At 40.1% G+C, this 21,597-nt stretch overlaps 1 protein-coding gene across 4 annotated transcripts; it reads right to left on the minus strand.

The window, feature by feature from the left end:
• Positions 1 to 10,351: 10,351 nt before the first annotated feature.
• On the minus strand, positions 10,352 to 21,486 carry gprc5c (G protein-coupled receptor, class C, group 5, member C). Of its 4 annotated transcripts, none has more exons than XM_025909744.1 (5): positions 21,243 to 21,485; positions 17,592 to 18,602; positions 15,458 to 15,558; positions 13,261 to 13,387; positions 10,377 to 12,024 (listed from the first exon to the last, which is right to left on the minus strand). In XM_025909744.1, the coding sequence occupies exons 2-4, from the start codon at positions 18,562 to 18,564 to the stop codon at positions 13,295 to 13,297; spliced, it is 1,167 nt and encodes a 388-aa protein (XP_025765529.1). In that variant the 5' UTR covers positions 18,565 to 18,602; positions 21,243 to 21,485; the 3' UTR covers positions 10,377 to 12,024; positions 13,261 to 13,294. The 4 variants fall into 4 exon arrangements, with proteins under 4 accessions (XP_005453726.1, XP_025765529.1, XP_003448738.1 ...); XM_003448690.5 differs by having other exon boundaries at positions 13,261 to 13,384; positions 17,592 to 18,629; XM_005453668.4 differs by having other exon boundaries at positions 17,592 to 18,629.
• Between the last annotated feature and the right edge of the window lie 111 nt (positions 21,487 to 21,597).

Raw genomic sequence — 21,597 nt, forward strand, 5'->3', positions numbered from 1 at the left:
CCTATCTCAATAGGAACAGCAGGACATGAAAATATTCATGAAAGATGGGCTTGGTTTAGTCTTTTTTAATTATAATGTTAACATAACCGCGTATTTGAAAGCTGATGTGAGGCCACCAGGTGATGTCCTGCTCGGTTTGGTTAGTGAGAGGGGCTGGAGGGCAGCAGAGCGGTGGGAGATATTTTGAAGGGACAGAGGTGCTTTGACTGGAGCTGTGAAGTGCCAGAGTCTGGGTCTGGCTGCCAAGCACACCGAGCCGAATCTATCAGTCATTCCTGGAACAAACGAAGGACAAAGTGAAATTACTTTTATGTTACATATTGACTATGTCTGGAAGGAAGCTGACCTTAGTGTTGGTGTTCTGCATCATTACAGACATTATTTAATGTTGACAGAGACTTGCCTCATTGCTTTTATTACCAGTGACAGTTTAGCTGACGCAATTTATCAGACTGCATCTAAAACTGATCTTCATCCTCTTAATATTACATATAATGGACTCTGCAGACTCTGATCAAGCTGTTCTTTTAAATGTATTAACTTTAACTTTTATTGCAGTCTAATTTTTTTTTAAATTTAGTTTTATGTATTTGAAGTTGGTAATTAACTTTTGTGTCTACAAAGGTTGGTAAAAAAAGCCTTTATGTTTCAGGGCTGCTCCAGTTGGAATAAGTTCCCTTTAAAATATGTGTTCTTTGTCGTTTTTTGCTTGCTTTGTATGTTTTTTGGCAGCGTTTGCATGAGTGCATGTTGTTCTGTCTTTAAACATGATAGCTTAAAAAGTGTGAATAATTTGTAATAAAACTTGTTACGGCTGCGCAGCTTATGTGTTTGAGGAGCGGACGGTTTATTTAGGCTGATGGAAACACAAAAAGGAAAAGACAAAGGTGAACACAGGCGACACTAAACTATAACCTAAACCGGGAAAAGCTAAAGCTAAACATGGAAAAACTCCAGACAGAAACATAAACATAAACATGAACCTGCAAAAACCCAGACTTAAGATGACATGAATCCCAGGAACATGAGGGAAGGAAGACAGACGACCTGACAGAGGACTGAAAAACACATAAGGGTAATGAGGGAAGTGGAAACACAGCTGACACAAATGAACATGATGTCACAGGGGGAACAAAACTAAACCCAAGGATCATGGAAACACAAGACTTTCAAAATAAAACAGGAAACCGTTTGAGATGTAAACTGGGACATGCAGGCTTGACACGAGAGACGGAGAGAGGGAGCGAGGGAGAACCAGAGGGAGGAATCACAAGACATGGAAGAGAGCCCGAAAAGGGGACAAGTAAACTGGAAGGGAAGACGAGACACTGTGCCCAGACAACATGGAAACAAATACAAATAAACATACAGCCTACAAACTTCAACATGCTGGAGCACAGACCCAGCCAACTGACAAATCTATGTAGAGGTGATGAGTGGGGTCACGTTAACAATCCATTAAAATTTGCCTCACATCCACTGAGGTATTCAAGGTTAAATTAATGATTAATTGGTCAAAAATTGAGAAAAAAGCCTTATATCATCTTACGAGTGTGGCGTGTACAGAAAGTGCTGTATAAAGAATAAGAATATCATGTCACATTTGACCTCTGACCTCTTCTTTAAGGTCAAATTGTCATAAAATGTCGTTACTCTTTAAAATTATGCTTAAAATTCTTCAATCTTTATTTCTATTTGGAACATTTAGGAAATAATACCATTATATGGGGATTCTAAATATCACAATATAGTCCGCATCCAAATATTATGTAACATTTGACCTTTGACCTCACTTTTAAATTTCACACCTGCCTTTTTATCAAGTTAATCCCAAAATATCTTTATATCTTTAAATAAAGTCTTGTGAAGAGAAAGAGAAAGAGTTTCCTGGTTAGTTAGAAATATACTGTAGTTTATAATAAACTCAAATTATGTGCAGCTATTTACAAATCAGCACTAATTATCTATGACATGTTGGAATTATCTGATTTTTACTGCATCACAAACTTCCTAAATTAGATTTAGAAAAACAAAGAAAAGAAAAATAAAGACAAAATTTGATGAAACGCTGTTGCATTAAACATAAATAAAAGGGAGTGAGGTGTGCTGGTGAAGATTTGCTCTCTCAGACTGCTTTTCATTAATGTCTCGTGTTTTGAGATGTTAACTAAAAACCTTTTATGTGTTTCATTTTTCAGGTCCACAACTTCAAATATCTGCTCTTTGTCATTTCTTTTCTCAAACATGTTTTGTTTGAATAAGAAATTAAACACTAACTTTCTATTTTATGTTAAGTGAACAAATGATCAGGCGTGCTTTGTATGAAGTTTGATGTTATTTGTGTTGTGACCCTGTCTTTGTTTTTTCCTGTCTTTGCTCTGTTATATTCCATGTTATGTATCATTTTATTACTGCTTCTTCTATAAATGTTTGTTAGGACTCCATGAACATGAGATATAACATCTCAAGGGAATTTATAGAGACAGGATAAATGTAATGACTTATAAGATCTCTTATTTTGATTAATAGTACGCTCACTCAAACAAATCCCAAAGATGCTTAGTGCTGCAACTTTTGCCTGTGTGTGAGTGCTCTTTATCAGCTCTGGTAAACTGTGAATTTTGGTAAACACTTGTTAGAGTGTTGTAATTGGTTATCTGCCTTTCTAATGCACCCCTTGGAAAGTGTGCCTCACCTCATGATGCTGCCTTTCACACTGTGTAAACAGTCCATTACTGTACATTACGTCCTCTGTGTTTACAGAACCTAAGTGGCATTTATGGATATTAAAGGCTCAGCTGCAGCGTCGTTTCTTGTTTGCCTCTGTTTATTTCCAGGCTCAATAACAAGATGTGTTTGTGTTTGACTGATTGGACAGACTGCTCCGTGTCTCACATACCTGGTCTGTCAGCACGATGCAAGCTGAGGATTTTTCTAGCACCAAGTAGCTCACAGCGAGATGTCTGTCGCACGCCTGACACAGGCGTTCTCACATTGTTGAATAATGTTAAGTTTTATGCACCACTTTTTAATAAAGGAAGGAAAGGACAAGAATGTCGAGTTGAAAGGGTAAATCAGTCCATTACTTTTCTTTAAGTAAACCTTGAAAACAGGTCTCACACCTGGATGCTCCACAGGTGTTAAGAACTAGCTCTTAACCAGTCCTTAAGTTGTATTTATGCTCTGTCTGAATTGCATGTTGCATGGCTGTCTATTAACAACAACAGTGATTTGATATTCAAGAGCTGCATTTCTGCTTCTAGTCCTTGTTTTTCCACCAAACAAAAAGGAGACTGAGATGCAAACTCGAGCCAGAAATAGAATGATTTTAAAACTGATTCAATTTCCAAAAATCCACAAAAAATAAAGTCTGGAAGAGTAGTTCAAACAGTTTAAATAAGCAACAAATCCAAGAAATGGGAATGGGAAAACAGACACACTGAAGAAATACACAGAGAAAGGAAGGATGATATAAATATATTATATAAGTGTATCAATTCAACATGAGAGCAGGCAGGTAAGGATTAAGGAGGGAAACAGACAAGGACAGGAAGTAAAACAACAAAGCTAACCAATTACCAAAATAAAACAGGAAGTAGCAAACAGTAGATACAATATATGTAAAAATAAGAGTAGAAGTGGGTAAATTCTGTGATCTGGGCAACAGTGAACAATTATACAATACAAGCATAAACTCAAAAAGAAAAATAAGCTTAAGATCACATGCAATGAAATATAATAATGATTTAATAATCTGTGCAGTTATAATAACCAAGGGCATTATTTCCTGATCCTCTGTCCATGTATGATTTCCCATTGTGCCAAACCACTGTCCGTGTGGACTGAACATGTATCACAGCATTTGTCTTTGTCTTTTGAACGTTAAACTGTTCTTCTGTCATGAACCGAGGTTTGTGCAAGGGCCGGACCCAAAAGCGGACTCAGTGCACTCACTGAGAATTATGTACAACACTTTATTCACAGAAAGAATGGTAACAAAACAAGGATAAACAAGAGTGAAGCGGGAGCCGGTGGGAACGGGCACAGCTTATAGGGAAGACTGTCCTGAGAGGCCGCGATTGGGTCCATGGAAGCTCTGCAACAGAGGGAGAAGTGGTTACTGGCAAGTAAGGGACTAGGTGAGTAGGGAGAATATGACAAGGTGCTGTTGGCTTACATGCAGTGCCAGACTGAAGAGCTTCAGGGAGAGTTTCCGTGGGAGAATCCAGAGAGAGGCAGTGCGTGGGAAGGAATGGTTTGCTGAGTTGCCAAGAGCGTCGGGGCTGGCAGGAGGACAGGCAGACGAAGGTTTCCTTAATGAGAGCTGATGACGGAGGTGGAACAAGGAAGCCAGCACTGGAGGAAGTGAACAACAGGCTGTGAGTCCAAGGTGGAATGGTGCGGAGACCTGTACACAAGGAAGCAGAGATAAAGACAAAGACAGGGCGAGGGTAGACGTGGCCTAGTTACCCCAGTAAGTGACTGAACGAAGTGGTGATGAGTAGAAGGCAGCGCTAGCTTAAATAGTCCTCCTGTAATTGACAGCAGATGGGGCTCAGGTGTGATTGATTGATTGATTGACTGATTGATTGATTGATTGATTGATCATACTTTATTCATCCCGAGGGAAATTAGATTAAGGCTGCCAGCCGTGCCAGCGCCGTCTTACCCTTCCGACCATACATACATTACACAAACATCACATGGGGAAGACAGGTCAGAGGGGTATAACATGGAAAAGCACAACATGAGTAAAGATAAGGAGAAAAAAATAACTCCCCCCCAGACTGAGCTCCAACAGGGAGATCAGTCTGAGAACAGAAAAAACACCTCTGCACATAGCACATGAAAAAACTCTTAATACACCAAAGAAACACATGACAAGCAACAGGGGTGGGTAAAGGGTGAGAGACAGCCGATGTAGACAGTACATCCGGGCCTGCAGCCTGTGTGCTGGTCTCCTTGATCCACCGTCAGCATCGGAGGGGAATAAGCGTCGAAGGCGTTTGGAGGGGGGAGGGGGGGATGAGTGTATGTCTGCATGTGTATATATGTCTGTGTGCGTGTGTGTGTGTGTGTCCAGAGTTCAGCTGAGACAGTGTCCTTCGCCCTGCCAGGCTAAGTAAACAGTCTTCCAGCCAACCCAGCTGGCCTTGCATAGAAAGGGAAGAATAGTCTAAACACAGTCGTTATCAGGGTGTTGTTGTTCAGCTCCAGCCTTGAAACCGCAGCTGGCGTCGAAGGGGTATCCGCATGAAGTGATGGTGGTTTTAACTTTACTGCGAACAACTCATATGAATTTCAAAGCTGTTCTAACAGTCCAACACTGGTTGGAGAGCCGCGAGCTTCTCCATGATGTTATCAGACTTACGCTCCGTGATGTTGTCATTCTTGTGCTCAAAGAGCCGATTCTGAGAACTCACGACCGCAGTGAGCTTCTCCAAGATGTGATCCAGTTTGCACTCAGAGATCTTGTTCTGAGTATTCACGGCAGCCGTGCGGTTCTCCAAGATCTTATCCGTGCTGCACTCAATGAGCCCATTTTGAGAAACTCACGCCTCGTCCCATCGTTTCAATCCCAGCGGGCAGCCTTGTGGGGGTTTGAACAGCCGGTTCCGCTTCCTTAATTCTTCGATAAGCCAGGGCCAAGCCAGCTCCGATCAGCAAGAACCCTGTTATCATGGTTCCGAATAGGTAGATATCTTCAGCAGTCAGGCTCACCCGAGCCCAGACTTCTCGTTGAGAAAAGGGTGTCAATTGCATTCAGGGACCAGTTGATCAAATCCATAATTCCTCTTTTAGGTTTTAGAGAACAGACTGTGAGAGAGTGTTCCAGGGAAAAGTAATACAAAAAACACGAGACTAGACAAGGACACAAGAGGCTAAGCAGGGAAGCTAAGGGAGAGGAGGAGGAGGAGGGTGCGACCGCCTTTGCCGAGAGCAGGAGAAGAAAAAAAAAAATTGGAACATCTCCGCCTAGGAGAGTAGCCAGGGAACATCCTGATGACAAAACGCAAAACCCCTGAGCTGCTCCCGTGGACCATGACATCTTCAGCTGTATAAATTTTGTCTCCATGGGTTCCCCCTGAGGTTCTGGGGTCCTGCATGGGTTCTCTCCCATTTAGCTTAACCTGTGCTTCTAAGCTGGTTCTAGGTATGACTGTGAGTGTATATGTTTATTGATACCAGGGTATCTATGTGAATGTTTGGTTTCTCTACCCAAATTAAGCTCTCTAACCTGTTGGCGTATTTAAATAAAAACTGTGTTAGCATTACAAACTGATGAAATCAGTTATACATGCAAACTGCCCTGATCAGCATCCCATTCAGCTGATGGGCTCTCGTCTCATTCCATTTTTTGGATTCAAATTTAAAATGTCGACTTTAATAGGAGACAAGGAGACTTGTCATCCCAGCCTTCATTTTCAGTATTTCCCCGAGACACACAAAGTGCTTTTGCCATCAGAAAGAAGTTCATTTAATTCAAATGAAGAACTACATGTCCTCTTGTGACCCTGCAAACCTTGCATAATATGTAAGTTCTGTTTTTAGTAATAACAAGATGAGGTCAGTGCTTTATCATTTGACTTTTTCCAGAACATGTTCTCCTGTCCTGTCTTATCTGTTCAGCAGCATCGAGGTTTTGAACAGAATTCTCATTACACCTTCCATCATATGGATGTGATAACCTCTGGTGAAAACACACGTGTGTTAGGCGAGACCTTTCAGCCTAAAATAGATCCACAGCGCAGCCTTGTATCACCGCCTCAGGACAGTTAGAGGTTATCAGGCCACAGCAGTTGACTCCGTTATAAATCACAGCCCACAGCATCAAGTGGCCTGAGCTGGTTTAATAAAGACAAGTGAAATATGAGCACGGGCGAAGGTAGTCGAGATCTGTGGGGATACAGTCAGTGGGAAGCAGGAAGAGGATCAAATAAAGCATTTAGCCTCTAATTATATAAAAGCATTGAAAATGTGGTAAAATGTGCTTTTGAACTGATGGAAGAAATTCAGTCAAAGGGTCAGTGCTGCAATATGATTGTACTAAATTAATTAAATTAAATTAATAAATTACGACTCTTGGGTCTTGAGTGTATCCAGTCTGACTTTTTTCAGATCAGTGATGTAAAGAAGAGTTTCAGTCCAGGTGCTGCCTGCTCTTGGTCACACCTGCATGTCAACACTGTATTATTTCCAGCCTGGGTGAAACTCTAGATGATATACTCTTATGTACTATTGTTTAAACATCTATCATCTAAACTATGATAATTATGATAATACCTTCACTTTAGCAGTTTTTGAAAGTTAATTTTATTTCTTTGTTTTCATGACTAACATGATCCAACTGATACTAACCTATGAATCCCCACAGGGGACACACAGGACAATAAAAGTTCCTTCCAGGAAATCTGAGGGATGAATAACAAAAAATATGAAAAAGAAAATAGAAATTTACACAGTTAGTTTTTTCTTTACAGACATCATAACCTTGAGCACCATAGACAGATTCCTCCTACTGTTGTGACTGAAAGCAAACAAAATTATTCATTTATTTTTAATTTCTTTACATTTCTTCCACCCTGTGACTCTTGCATTTGTAGGTTGCAGGGTTTGTGTATGTGTTTCTCTTCACTTCCTCCTTTCTCTGTCTCTCGTTTGCAAATGTTAACCTGTGCCTGTGCACCCAGCAGCTCTCCCTCACACACCACACATTCACATGTTTATTTAGTTTAGTGTTTACAGCAGTATGGTTTTCTCTTTTTTCTACGTGCAAGTTCAGTAACGAAGATTTGTATTCACTCATTTGCCTGTTTCCCAGTGTGTTAAGATCTAAATCAGCCTTCTGCAAGCCAGTCAGTCTCTGCTATGCGTTTTATTTAATTTGTGGCTTTCAGACTCACCAGCCTCCCAAGCCTCATCCTAGCCTCCATCTTCATCTTCACCACCACCAACATCTAAACTCTGGGAGATCCTGCTCCACTTTCTAGCACTGCTGGGTCTCAGCTCTGCTGTGATGCTTAATCTAATTCTTATCACTGCATAGCTTTTAGTTAAATTCTCTGTCTGAATAACTCATGATCATGTTTTCCAAATAGAAATAAAATTGGATATTTATTTAGATGAAAGATCATTACAAGCGAAAATACTCAAATTCACTGATGTGGTTCATTTTTACACTGCACGAATTACACATAAAGCAATAAACGGCCTACTTTGTGACAATGTTCTAAAGCTATTTACATATTGTGTGTGTTTGCTGGTGTATACGAGTTACATTTTATATATATATATATATATATATATATATATATATGTGTGTGTGTAAATATATTTATCTCTTGTGGTTTTAGGTCAAGTGTCGTATTGATATAGATGTCAGAGAGAAAAATTAATGTGAGGACAGACCAACTGCAGTTTGGGAGCAGCGCGATCGTTCCTGGGTCTGATATGAATATTATCTAATCAGGAAGTGCACTCACACGCCTCTGTCAGAGGACCACAGCTCTTAAATCGCTGAAGGTTATGGAGCCATAGCAGCACTGGTTACGCTTTCCTTCTAATGCAATAAGTTAAATATACAAATATTTAAGTATGGAAGGAAAATCTTCTAAGAAAGTAAACAAACAAAAAAAGTAAGGCCAGTTAAAAATGCAAAGCTGTGTCTCGTGGGAAAGTAAATTTACACAATAAACATTAACACTTGAACCAAAGCGTTTGTTTTGTCAGGTTAACAGTCAAAAACAAAAGCATGTGTAGTTTTAATGATAACCATATCTAATCTGAGCTTTCAGAGACGGCATGTGCAACACAGTCAGCAGGTCTGCCTTTGAAAGGCTCTGAGGTGTATCAGGAGAGCTGGCATTTGGCACCTAAACAGCTGAGATGACTCACATATGCTGGACTGTATTGAGTAAACAGACACCATGTGAGGCTGTTTGACATTGTCAACATCATACTGTTTCAGATTTCTGTGAACTTTCTCTGCACCGCCTTGAATCCTTCCAGATTTAATATTTAGAGGCTACTTGCTGATTGAAATATGTCACTCTGCTTTGTTTTGTTCTACACAGAGAGTCAACTGATGTTTGCGGGATATAACTGAAACCAGAACCAGTTATGTCTCTCCTTTGATGACCTTGATGAGTTCAGACTCCTCTGATGAAGCCAGCCGTCTGATGCAAGGCTGGATCGATCAATTGGTTTGCACCAGTTGATGAACATGATTGAATTTGGCTCCTGCGGTTATGTCTCTCATGTAACATCCACACAGCATGCTAACAACTACATCCTCATGTTACTGCACAGCCAGTGGCTGCACTTTTATTCAAACAGATATGTTATTTGTATTGTTGCGATAGAAAAAAGTCAAACAAGTAGAGTACATGTCAAACTGTCCATTTCATCTTTTATTCTTAGAAACTGTGTGTACATATGAGCAATTCATGTAATTAACATTACAAGAGAATTTTATTTGCTGTACATTAGAAACTATCTGTGCTAGCAGGCTGTGTAATTCCACACAATAAAGGCAGTAAAGTCCACTTTCTCTTGCTTAAACTCGGTTAGACATGCTTTCCCCTGGAAATGTTTCATGTTTAATTGTGTTTCTGTGTCAGTATTTAAACTGAATTTGCAGAAGCTGTTGTAAACTGAAGACTTCCTTCAAATGAAGCATTAACTTCACACTGACGTGACTGTAATTACAGATTTCGCTAGTTTGTTGACATCCATTGTAATTAGGACTGTCAAATCAAACTCTTCAGACTTGATGCTAAAATGTACAGAGCTGGCAGCAAAAGGAAGAAAACATAATCATTAAGAGGGATCCCATCACTCTAACAAGTCAGTGCTAATATTCCATACTTATATGACCCCATATTCAGTGAATATAGTGCTGGCACATTGTTCACATCATTAAACCTTTGACAGTTGCATCAGTGTAGCAGTTCTTCACACTAGTGGCGACTCATAGAAAGACCAGCAAAGATGATGACAAAATGACAATAAAATGTAACAACTTTAAAAAAATCCATCCATTTTCTGGCATGTATCTGCAGTTCATCCACCTGAACACCAAGGTGATCTCACGCCCGCCATCTGAGAGATCTCCAGTATAAACTATCCGGGCGACTTTTCCTACCAGGGCATGCCAGGAACACTTCACCTAGGAGATGTCCTGGGATAATCCTGGTCAAATGGAAAAATCATCTTACCTGGCTTCTTTAGATGTTGAGGAGTAGTGGCTCTACTCTGATCCCTCCCAGATAACTAATCTCCTCACCCTATAGCTAAGGGAGGATAGATACTATATCTTTAATTTACAATATAAAGTTCCTAGAGGTAACTGTTGTTGTAATTTGGCACAAAATAAATAAAATTGTACTGAATTGAGCATGGGTTGCTTTTATGCTCAGCATTCTCTTCACCACCACAGATCAGTGCCGCATCCACATCCAGGGATTAAAAATATTAGTGAAAAATAAAGGTGGTGTGAAACAGCTAAACTTACTGCATCGAGTCAACCAAATTATTTCTCATATATGCTAATGTTATAATGCTGATGCAGCCTCCACAGCTTCAACTTGGCTCGTTTATTCAACCACATATGGTATGAGCTCTAATGTTTTCTTGGTTAATGTTCCAAAGGAGTTCCTGATCCTGCACAATAATTCCTCCGCATCACATGTTGGTCAAGGTGGTTAGTGAGAGAAAACGTATGCGTTAAGATGATAAATCATTGAAGATTATTGCTAATTGCTAATGCTAGCTTCAAAAGCAACCAGAAAAAGCTGCTGGGCTCTCAGCTCGAGCTTTTGTGAATGGGATATGGGCACACCCATCAAAACAACAGGCACTACAGATTTCAGTGGAGTAGAGTTCACTTTATGGCATATGACATTTATAGGACAACTACTGTACAAGAAAGAATGCATAGGACTATTAGTAAAGGTAACTGAAAGCTAAAATGTAAAAGACATGATGGCAAATTCTGCTCATTAACACCCACATACTTAAATAACGTCCCCTCTCTGGGGGACGTTCTTATAGTTACATTTACAACTTTGGACTCTATGATAAACTTTCTTCAAGAATAACAAAAATATATTTAAATATATATTCAGTTTTTGCGCAAATGAAATTTAAATTTTTATTTTATCCAAAAATACTGACACAAAAGCTGATTTTTCAGAAATGAAAAAAGTCTTCTATGAGGAATTATACTGATTAACAATAAGCTAGTAAAACAGGCTAACCACAGGCAGGTCTCTTCAGTGTAACATGTACTGAACATAATTAAATGGCACAGCAGTGCTTTAGACAGTATTGCATATATACATTTATCCAGTACATTCGTGCATCATAAAACCAATGACTCACTGACAACATTGTACATTTAGATTAATTCAAAAGCTTAATTTCATGTGTTAACTTTGTGGTTATCAACAATAATCACAACCCAGGCTCAAAAACAAGACTTCAATAATTAAATTTATCTGTGCAAACTATCCTTTTAATCTAAGTGAATGCAATCTACCTTAAATGTGTAAAGTGAAAGTAATGTTGAGCCAAAGACACTTGAAACATTTGCTTTGACGATTCTCCTCCCAGTTTTTGTGGCATCAGCAACGTGACTTTCATCTGTGTGTTTGTGTCCAGCAGAGAGCTCGCGCTTCCCTGTCAGAAAAAGTCGACCACTGCACAAGTCTTTGTTCTGCAGCAAAGCCGCAGCTTCATCCCTGCGCTTTGACTTTCAAATGAAGCTCTTGACTGTCTGATACCCAGGGGAACATAATAAATCAGTCAATGGGAGGTTTATCTGTTCCTCAGTGGGATGACCTCCCATTCATCTCCATGTATTGGGGATGAAGGTTCCTCTTAGGACCAGCTTAGGGAACCGCAAACAATAGAAAACAAAAGGTCAGCAAGTATAAACGAGAAAATGTGAACCAAAGTTACTCTGATGGTGTCTGGCGAGCTGTGGCACGTTCACCACTGGGATGTCCTCTGCAGTCCATGCCCCTGCAAAAATAAGAAAGAAATGATTTGTTTTTTGGTGTTATATACCCTCTGAAGGATGAAAAAGCTACTCTGGAAGTGTACAGCTTGCTCACTAATGGTGGATATCACCAGCAGAGTTACATGATCACTGGCAACCACTCCCTAGTTTCCCTTTTGCACCCTTTGTGGGTTTATTACTATTTTGTTTGCTTTTTCTTTTATTCTTTTACATTATGTAAGAGTATTAGTCTACAAAATGTGGCATTGTATGATGTGGATCATTAACCATTATTGATTTATTTTAGTTTTGGGCATGCGAGGATGGACGATCACCTACTGTCGGCTAAATCTACCTGCGGATACAAACTAACCTGAACTTGACTGGATGTTGAAAAACTAAAAGAAATATTTATAGAAACTTAAAAATAACAAACTTACTTGGAACCATTCACATGCTCATGATTTACTTAAAATATGGCAGCACATACGTGGCTGTTTTTCTTTGCAAATGTAAAAACCAAAACAAACCACGAACACTTCTAATGACATGCTCACAGTCCAACCTGCATATATATATCTATATATATATAGATATATATATGTATATACATATATATATCTATATATATATAGATATATATATGTATATACATATATATATAAATCCTAAGCACTCCTGAAAAAGTCTAAATGCATATTTTAGCATCTTTAAGTCATTCTCTACATTAACTAATACAATTATATTAAATAAAAGTGACAAATAAAAGTCTAATTTTGCATTTTTGTAGCCCATAAACGTAGAAACACTAGCTGCCTTCCTCCATGAATGAGAGCTGCACACATTTCAGAGACACCTTTAAAGCCTTCAGGCAAGAATTTCACTTTTTTTAAGATAAATAAGCAGTGAAAACCAGTCCCCCAAATCAAGCACTACCTTTTTCATCAACATTTTTTTCTTTGATTTTTTCCCAGAGGAATGACACAAGAAGTACAGAGTGCGCTCAGTCCAAGAGCATATGCACAGAAGAGGCAGACACAAGGCCTATAGAGAGTGAACGGCACAAGATAAGAAAAAAAAATCCAGACAAAGAAGTGATTCATAGTCAACCTGTAGAAGAAGTTGCTATGGATACAGCAGGACCTGAGAGGTCGGAAATGAGCAGAGGCCATGAAAAGAAAAGCATCTGGAGTCAAGCAGGTGATAAAGAGGAGAACTGCAGAGTGACGAAGGAGGCGAGGCAGCTGCTTTCGACCTACACTCGTCTGTGCGTGCTGTGTTCCCGGCCTCGTTTTATGTTGACGGGGTGCTGCTCCCGCTGTTGGCCGCAGAGCCAATGGAAGCTCTGGGAATGACGATGTCAAAGGACGGGTCCGGTAGCTGCTGCTGCGTGAAGTCATAAGAAGGGCCATGACAAAAACATCCAAGAATAGGGACGGAGTGTGTTTGCAACTGCCTGCTTGAATTCAAATGACTTCTTAAAGCTTTTACATGAAACATAACCTTCATGCCTTTGGTGGTTCACTGCATTTAAAAACAAATGGGTCATTTTAAAAAACCTTTTCACAGAAATCGCATACTAACTCTTGAGATGTGTCTCAGATATTACCGCAGCAGGTACCGGACATTTGAAAAAGTATGAGAGAGCAGACTTTATTTTGCTTGCAAAGGAAGCAGCACAGAAAGCAAAAATACACTAAAACCTTTCAGTATATGATTTCTGCATGTACACTTGTAGCATTAACTAACTAGATAGCTGCCAGGATTTTGGGTTAACTGTGTTTTCCACTAAATAAACCCTGACTGTGCACTGATACTACACTTAAAATGCATTTCAATGGTGACCTTGTATACAAAGTCATTAAGGGACTAAATCTCACCTTCCAGTACTTACTCAGATACCACTGACATAAACACTGTATAAAAAAAAGCTTCTGTCACAGATTTCACTTCATGGTTTGTATCAAAAGTGCACATTCTGTTTAATTTACAGCAGGGGCGATTCTCTTTTATGGTTAGACAAAAAGTTAGATTACATAACTTCGGTCATTTTGGATGTGTGACAATATCAGGTCAACTGAATAACGGCCCGTCACACGGTGTTACCTGATATCCTGGTGTTGGTGTTAGTTGTGGAAAATGGGGGAAAAAGAAAAAGATCCTTCTGTTTATATAAAAGGCTCTTCTGGAACAAATGGTCAGCATGTCAAGTGTTTTCTTTATTAATTTATGGAGTATAATAAATATTTCATCAAGTTAGATTTGCTGTTAGCCAGATTTATATTAGTCATGTTAGTTAACTTCTTGGCTAACGCTAACTGCTTAGCCAATGTGATTGGTCAGTTGCAACGTTGATCCTGGACCAAAATTGTTATCATGACATAGGAACAACACCAGCGTGGGGAAATCTGATTGTGCCCAGTCACACAGGCCTTGAGACAGAGCCACGACCATCTAGCAACCAAAGGTAGTTTGGGAAAAATGAGCATTCCCAGAGATTGTTGTGAACAGTTGCTGGGGACTGAGAGCAGAAAATGATTGGCTGGAAAAACTACAGGCAACAAAATCAATCTCAAGGAGGTTTCTGGTGCAACAGATTTCATCCACTGACACTGAAACCATCATGAACTACTGCCAACCAGCTGGTCACACCACATGCAATATGGTGGACAACGTTAGCTCGTTCAGTTAATTTAATCTGTGACCTCATTGCACCATTTTTAAGGAGTTTGTGATATTAGTCGGTAGTTTCAGGCCTCACATGCTGACAGGATGTTTATTTTGTGTCCTTATTACTACAGTTTAGTTTAAGGTGGGTCTAAATCATTACTGATCAGTTGGGAAAGTCTCTCATTTATATACAGACTGTGGTCAGAAGTTGAAATCATCACATGACCTCTGCACTTTTGCTTTTCTAAGAAGAACAAATGCTCTTTAGTCACGAGGTTGGCTCAACCCTAAAGTGTACCTGGTGTTCTGGTCTTTACAGACACTAATGGTGCGCATAATTTACAAAATAAATGCCATGTTGTATTAAATGAGCCTTGAATCTAATGATTATATAATGGACTTTTTTCTATAACCTGAGGAAACGCCTCCAGCTGGATGTTTAACACCTGGCATCTGTGACATTAGAATTAAAGCTGTGATTTAAGCCACACGTGCTCCTAACAACTTTTAAATGTCCACCTGTTTTATTCATACGCCCATGTTTCTTTGCCTGTTGTTAATCAAAATGCAAATATGGACTAAAAAAGCCTTGGAAGTGATGGTTGTTGGTGTTATGTGTATCTGGTGTTATTGAGGTTTTCATGCTCTTCAAAAACTGTAAATGGTTACTGTCACCACTTCCTTATTTCCATAAAAATTTGCCTAGTGTAGAAAACAGGTATGTGTGCGAGTGGACTGGTCATATTCAAATGTGTTTTTCTGTGAATGTATCACTTTTATACTCACATTTCCAACTCCTTTGCTGATGAGCGCCAGCTCAGTGGGCTGGTACACAGAGTTACGCATCTGACCGGTGTAGCCGCTGTATGGAGACACAGGCTTGGAGTCTGTGATGAACAGACAGAGATAAGAAAATAAATCTTTTAATCACCCAACAATCAGTGTGTGATATCTGTGGCCTCTTAAGTGCTACCCAGCAATAATCCCCTTCATCTTCATATTACAACCTGCCTGCCCTCCATCTTTGAGAAAGTGCCCTGCAGAGATGGACATGATATATAACTAACCCCCATATTAAACAGTTGCCACACCTTTGTCGCCGTGGAGACAGCGCAAACAGATGGTGTAATGATTCTAGTGGGAGTGATACAGCATTCATAGATGTAGTCAGACACTTATTAACAAGAATGATTCAGAAGGTAAAATATTAGGTGGGGAATGATGATTTTCATTTAATGGCAGTTTAGTCATACTGTAGGACGTAATGTAAGTTAATGATTAAAGTCAAATGTGCTCAAACCAAATTCTGAGACTTTTTATGACACACATTAATCTGTGCTAATCAGGAAAAATGTACATAAGAGACAGAACCTCCTCTGCATTCTTACACATTGTGCTTATCTGTATAGTAACATATTTAGCTTACCATAGCATAGCACAAAGCCAAAGCTACTCTTTCTACCTCTACACCACAGCTACCTAATAATACAAAAAAACCCCCTTACAGGTTATAAACAAGTACACATGACCTTCCTTGTTACTGTGAACCGTCTTCGATTAGCGATCCCTGACAACTATCAGACTTACTGCTCTGATCCTTTGGGCTGAGCTCAGATCAGCAGATCAGATTCTGTGGAGTCATCGTGTGGGCAGAAAACAACCTTTTCAGGACATTTTGCTGCATATTTTGTTTGTTCTGGTGTTTTCGAGGGCTAGAAAACATTCACTCATCAGCGCAAGGTCATCGTGAGAGGCAGAGTTTGTAATAACACTAAAGCGAACCTCATAAGGATGGCTATTGTGTGAAAATGCGTCAGGGTGAATGCTCTGAAGAGCTCCGACACCGTTCGGTTTGCTGACCGGGGGAAATGTTTGCCTTTAGGAAACAAATCGTGCGTAGCTGCTCTGAAGAACTTTTATTTCACGGTCATATTGTATACGGCTGCTGCAGGAAAATCAGGAATATTTTCTGTAATCATCAACCTTAGCTCAGAATATCTTTTGTTTCTGGTGAACCTCTGATTTGGTTTTATTGCTGCTATGTAAATGTTATTGCATCACATTCAAGGAAATAAAAGATGGAGCTCAACTACCACCAAAAACATCAGCTCCACTTTGCTTTGATGAAACAAATAACACTGAATACCTCGAAGCAACACAACATTTCTTCTTGGAAATTACGTGAGCAGCTTTAACAAGGACAAAATCACCACAGCTTGTAGTCTTTATCTCTTTCACAAAGGAGAGAAGATGAATCGATGAATTCATGTATTTCCAAAATCCAAATTGTTTTTAGTTTTTTTCTTGTTTGCCTCAAACTGGCCTTGATGTGAGATCCACACCTTTACCCAATCATAGCTTATAAATTCCAAAACATGATTTTTAAACTTTAGACTAGTTTTAAGGTTCAGAATTGTAAGTTTGTAAAAATGTGGCATTGGGTCATTCATGAATTCATCTATTCAGTAAAAAATCACCGAAACATCCATAAAAAAATCTGTAAACTGTATTTTAAACAGCCTTAAGCACTTGGAGAACTGATCTCACGTGTTAGTTTAGACATTTATGTACTCATTTTTAATGCTCTAAGACTCTTAAAATCCCCCTTGTCAAAATTATGCTCAGTCTTGTGTTCCTCATCTAATGTTAGGTCTTTTGACTGGTTTTTATTTTGACCACTGTAACCAGCTTTGGGTCTATTTGTCCTTGGATCCTTTTAAATGATGCCTCTGTGGATTCAGGTGTCCCATCTGAAGGTCTACTTTGGACCAGGTGCAAAATTTTGAAACCATAAAGACTCATGACGATGTTAGAATCCCTTTATAACAGTTGAACCAATAAAACCCTTCAAAGTTAAGCGTACTTGTGAAGTTGCTTGTTTGAAGGTTTTCTACAGCAACTCCAGGGCTAAGCTACATACCTTGGTTGGACTCGTCCATGGAGAAAGCCTTATTTTCCACATACACGTTCTGGGAGGACTGTCCCTTCAGGATCGTCTCGTATCCGACTCCTTGGTTTTGGTAAAAATTTTCTGTGTAGTCTTGTTGACTCTCATCGTCACTGTTCAGACAGCAGATGTCGGGAATGGTGTAGATGATAATGAAGACCCAGGCGTTTGCTACCAAAGCGATGGCTAAGGTTGGGTCATCCCACGTTGGATTCCCGGTTTTCCCATTCCCATACACGTACATGACGATCCACACCACCCAAATACCCACTGAAAAGAGGCTCGTCACAAGGATGCAAGCGCCTTCCTTCTTCCACTGTGTGTGTTTGCCCATCATGATGGTCAGACTCGCCACCATCACAGCCAGGATCAGCACCATCACGTAGATGAGCGCCATGACAAAGTCCTCGTTAGCAATGTCACAAGGCACGGCTATAGCTGTGCTAGTTTGAGCTGTGGTGTTGGAAGACACAATTGTAATTACCAGCCATTCTGTGTTGATGATCACCTCCACCAGCCACAGCCCCAGCGCCCCAAGACACAAGACCCAAACTCGAGGCCCGCTGTTCCGTCTGGCCAGGATGTTCAGCCTCACACACTGCATCAGCTGGGAGGCGAAGCAGCCGCTGAACAGCACCCCGAAGAGGAACCTCCGTGAAGCACAAGTGGAGAAGTTCTTTCCCACGATGAAGGCAAAGGTTAGGCAGAAGAGACCAGCAGTGCAGATCAGGAAGAAGGCGTGAAGAGCCACCGAGCTCTTGCGGTTGTAGTCTTTATGGAAGGGCAGGCTGGCCAGCAGCGAGATGAGGAGCACGAAGGAGAAGACGATACCAGCTGCCGCTAAGGCCTCCAGCACGATGCCCCATGCAGCTTCAGTGCTACACAGATTGTAATAAATGGAATCCACGTTCGGGCCGCAGCCCTGAGGGGTCATGTTGCTGGCCATGGAGCCTGAGACGAGTTGCTCTGGGACTCTAGCAGCACCTGTTCAGATGGACAAACAGGGAATGTCTGGGAGAGACACGATAGGGACAGATTTTAACAAAGAGCTAAACCACGTCACCAAAGCTGCATTAAGATACAGTTGTCTACACCCAGCTGAGCAAATATCACACTTGCATGAGTCAACAGACAGAATGTCGTCATGTTATCCTGGAAAATGTTCTGTAAAAGGGAGCTTTGCTTTTATTTAGAGCTTCACAGAATCAGAGGTCTGCAGTCACACTTCAAAAATGTGGGAGGAATGTCAACGCTGGGCTTTTTCCCAACTCTAATGTTAATGATTAACACATCTGTCAACAGACATTGTTTCTGTACATTTACACAACAGTGAGAAAAAAGTGCGTTGAACCTGAGGCTCACCTGGTAAAACTCTGGTCAAATCAAATCCAAAGGTGTTGCTTTTTTAGCGTTTCCTGCTGAATTACATAAAATCTGAGCATCTGTTTTGGGAATAAACATCTCTGCAATTCTGGTTTTGTCTTTCTGCCTTGTCTGGCTGTTTCTCTTTGTCCCCATCAGATCCAATTACACTAAACTGAGGACGGTCTCGGAGCCAAATCGATAGACGCGCCGTGCGGACATTCAGTCTTTCTGACCTTCTGTTACTCAATCAGGAAGACGGATCATTGTGGAACAAAGAGGCCAATATATTCTTTTTCTACATGTCCTCCGCTCTGTCACCCCTCAAATAGACAGAATGAGAACTAATACATTTACTCCCAGTTTCAGGGTGTGACCACTGATCAAACAAAGTTCTTAGACCATTCATTTCAATATTTGTTGAGTTGTTTGTTGTAACTGTTCCCGGGGGGAAATATTATACGCATATTTAAGGCACATCTGCAATTTCAATACTTTTGTTTTCTAAACTTTTTAGGCCTTTTTTGAGGATTTTTTTGCCGGTGAAACTTTGGAGAATGTCAAATGATGTCTTGCCAGAATCGGCCCGGTAAAAACTCCAACTGGGTACACAGTTGGCTATGTTTGGAGAATGTGAAGAAGGGCATACATTTTGGGCTTGTAGCTGTAATTTCATACATGTGACATCTTTTTCATACTACAGCAATAAAGTAATAGCTACACAATCAAATAACAAAGAAGTTCTTGTTTTTTCACTATATACTTAAGAAATGTCAATTTTTTAAATTTTTTTTCCTGTGAATTAAAAAAATCGTCCAACTTTATACTAACAGGCCATTCTGGGCAATGAGCTACCAGACTTTTTGTAATTCTGGACATTAACTGCTTTAATTTTAAGAAATTAAGTCACGCTGACAGGTTTCTTTCATTTCTTTCAGCAGCATTTCTTTATCATGTGGAAAAACTGAGATATACCGTTGACATTGCACTTATTTTTCTTATATTGAGATAACTCAGGGATTAAATGTGAAGTTCCTTCACACTCACAGAAAGGGGATTTTCACTCGTTTGACCCACTTAGGATCAAAGTGGGCTATATGTGGCCCACACCCCTGGATTAATACAAGACATTGAATCTGATTGTTGTAATAACTGAAAATGTAACCAAAGAAATGTAATCTGTAAACTGGATTTTAAAGAGTCAAAAGGTCCTTCAGTTTTTTCTAATATATGATATATGTTTAGCTACTTTACCACAAACTCGCACAGGTAAAACCGACTTTGTGTCCTTCCAGATGGTTTTTTTTTGCCAGGCAAGACTCAATCAGGCTTCTACACTTTCACCAGCACAGACAAGACTTACACTCGAGGTACTAAATTTAACAGCCCAGCTAATACTCCTCTACTCCTTTAAACTCTTATATGGCCTTTTTAATGAAGTCAACCTACTAATCCTATTCACTGTAGCTTAAAAAAATGTGTATATGAAGAAAGAAGCCACTTATAACAGTAAGAATAACTCAGTGAGTCAAAATTATGAGGTGACACTAAAATGGGACGACAAGTTTAGCATTACTATGACTACAAGCCAAGTGCCAGACACAGAATACTGTGACTGAAGGTAATACAGAGGCCCATATTGCATCCTGCACAGGTATAGTACATTTTAATCCATTTGCTGTGGTGCTGTCCTCAGGTATAACTCTGTCGTGTATTTCTCATACTGATATCTAACCTTATCCAGAGACCATGGGATCACAGGAGTGGATTTTCCATCAGGAAAACGGATATTTTAATGAAGTAGAAATAACGTAAATCAAATTATTTCCGCATGGATAATTAGATCGAGTTGGTCCTGGTATGAACTGAAGAGCATGCTGCAATTCTACAAGACAACAAGGGTGAACTTTACTTAAATCTGATTTTCTACATTATGCAACTGAATCTTTGTTATATTCTGCAGCCCCCCCCAAACAACAATGTATAACTTAAGTATTTGAAAGTAAGAGCTAACGTGTCTATGTGTTGAGTTTGTTTCCCATCTAAACAGCATTTTAAAAATCTATTTTAATAGAATTGTTTTCAGTGAATAACTTTTCTTTAGTTGGCACAAACAGTCTTCCACACCTGATACCCTGCCTGCTCTCTCTCTCTAAATACTCAGAAAATATAGAAATCAATCTGAAGCAAAGCTCAGAAACAGGCAGCAAAGCTTCAGTGAACGTGAATAAAGGCTGTGATGGCTGTGAGGAGTTTAACTACCTGGCTGTTCTCGGCAGATTTCTCCTGGGCGCGGCTCGTTGGTTTTCACCTGCTGCGAACGCACCGCTATAGTTGGACACAAATTACCCGGAGAAGAAACAAACTGCGGCACAGCTGCTCCGACCGCTCCCAAGTTTATGAATCCTTTCACGAGCTTTTCCTCTCGGTGTGACTCTCGTCATCCCCTCTCCACCTCTCCCACCTCTCCCCTCTTTCTCTCTCCGAGCACGCACGCAGACGCACACGCGCGCACTGCTGTTTTCATCACTTCAGAGGACACTACAGCGACCTACCCTCACTTCCGGGAGACTTAACCGAACAGTAACCCACGAATCATTTTCTTGAAGCGTTTATG

The sequence above is a fragment of the Oreochromis niloticus genome, linkage group LG8 (genome assembly GCF_001858045.2).
Source record: "Oreochromis niloticus isolate F11D_XX linkage group LG8, O_niloticus_UMD_NMBU, whole genome shotgun sequence".
In the NCBI taxonomy this organism is placed as follows: Eukaryota; Metazoa; Chordata; class Actinopteri; order Cichliformes; family Cichlidae; genus Oreochromis; species Oreochromis niloticus.

Bases quoted from the DNA above. Each gene is read 5' to 3' on its own strand.
- gprc5c (XM_025909744.1), bottom strand. From the start codon at position 18,564: ATGGCCAGCAACATGACCCCTCAGGGCTGCGGCCCGAACGTGGATTCC. The intron at 15,559-17,591 runs GTATGTAGCTTA...TGTTCATCACAG, and splicing joins CATGGACGAGTCCAACCAAG to ACTCCAAGCCTGTGTCTCCA. The intron at 13,388-15,457 runs GTGAGTATAAAA...GACTTCACGCAG, and splicing joins TCAGCAAAGGAGTTGGAAAT to CAGCAGCTACCGGACCCGTC.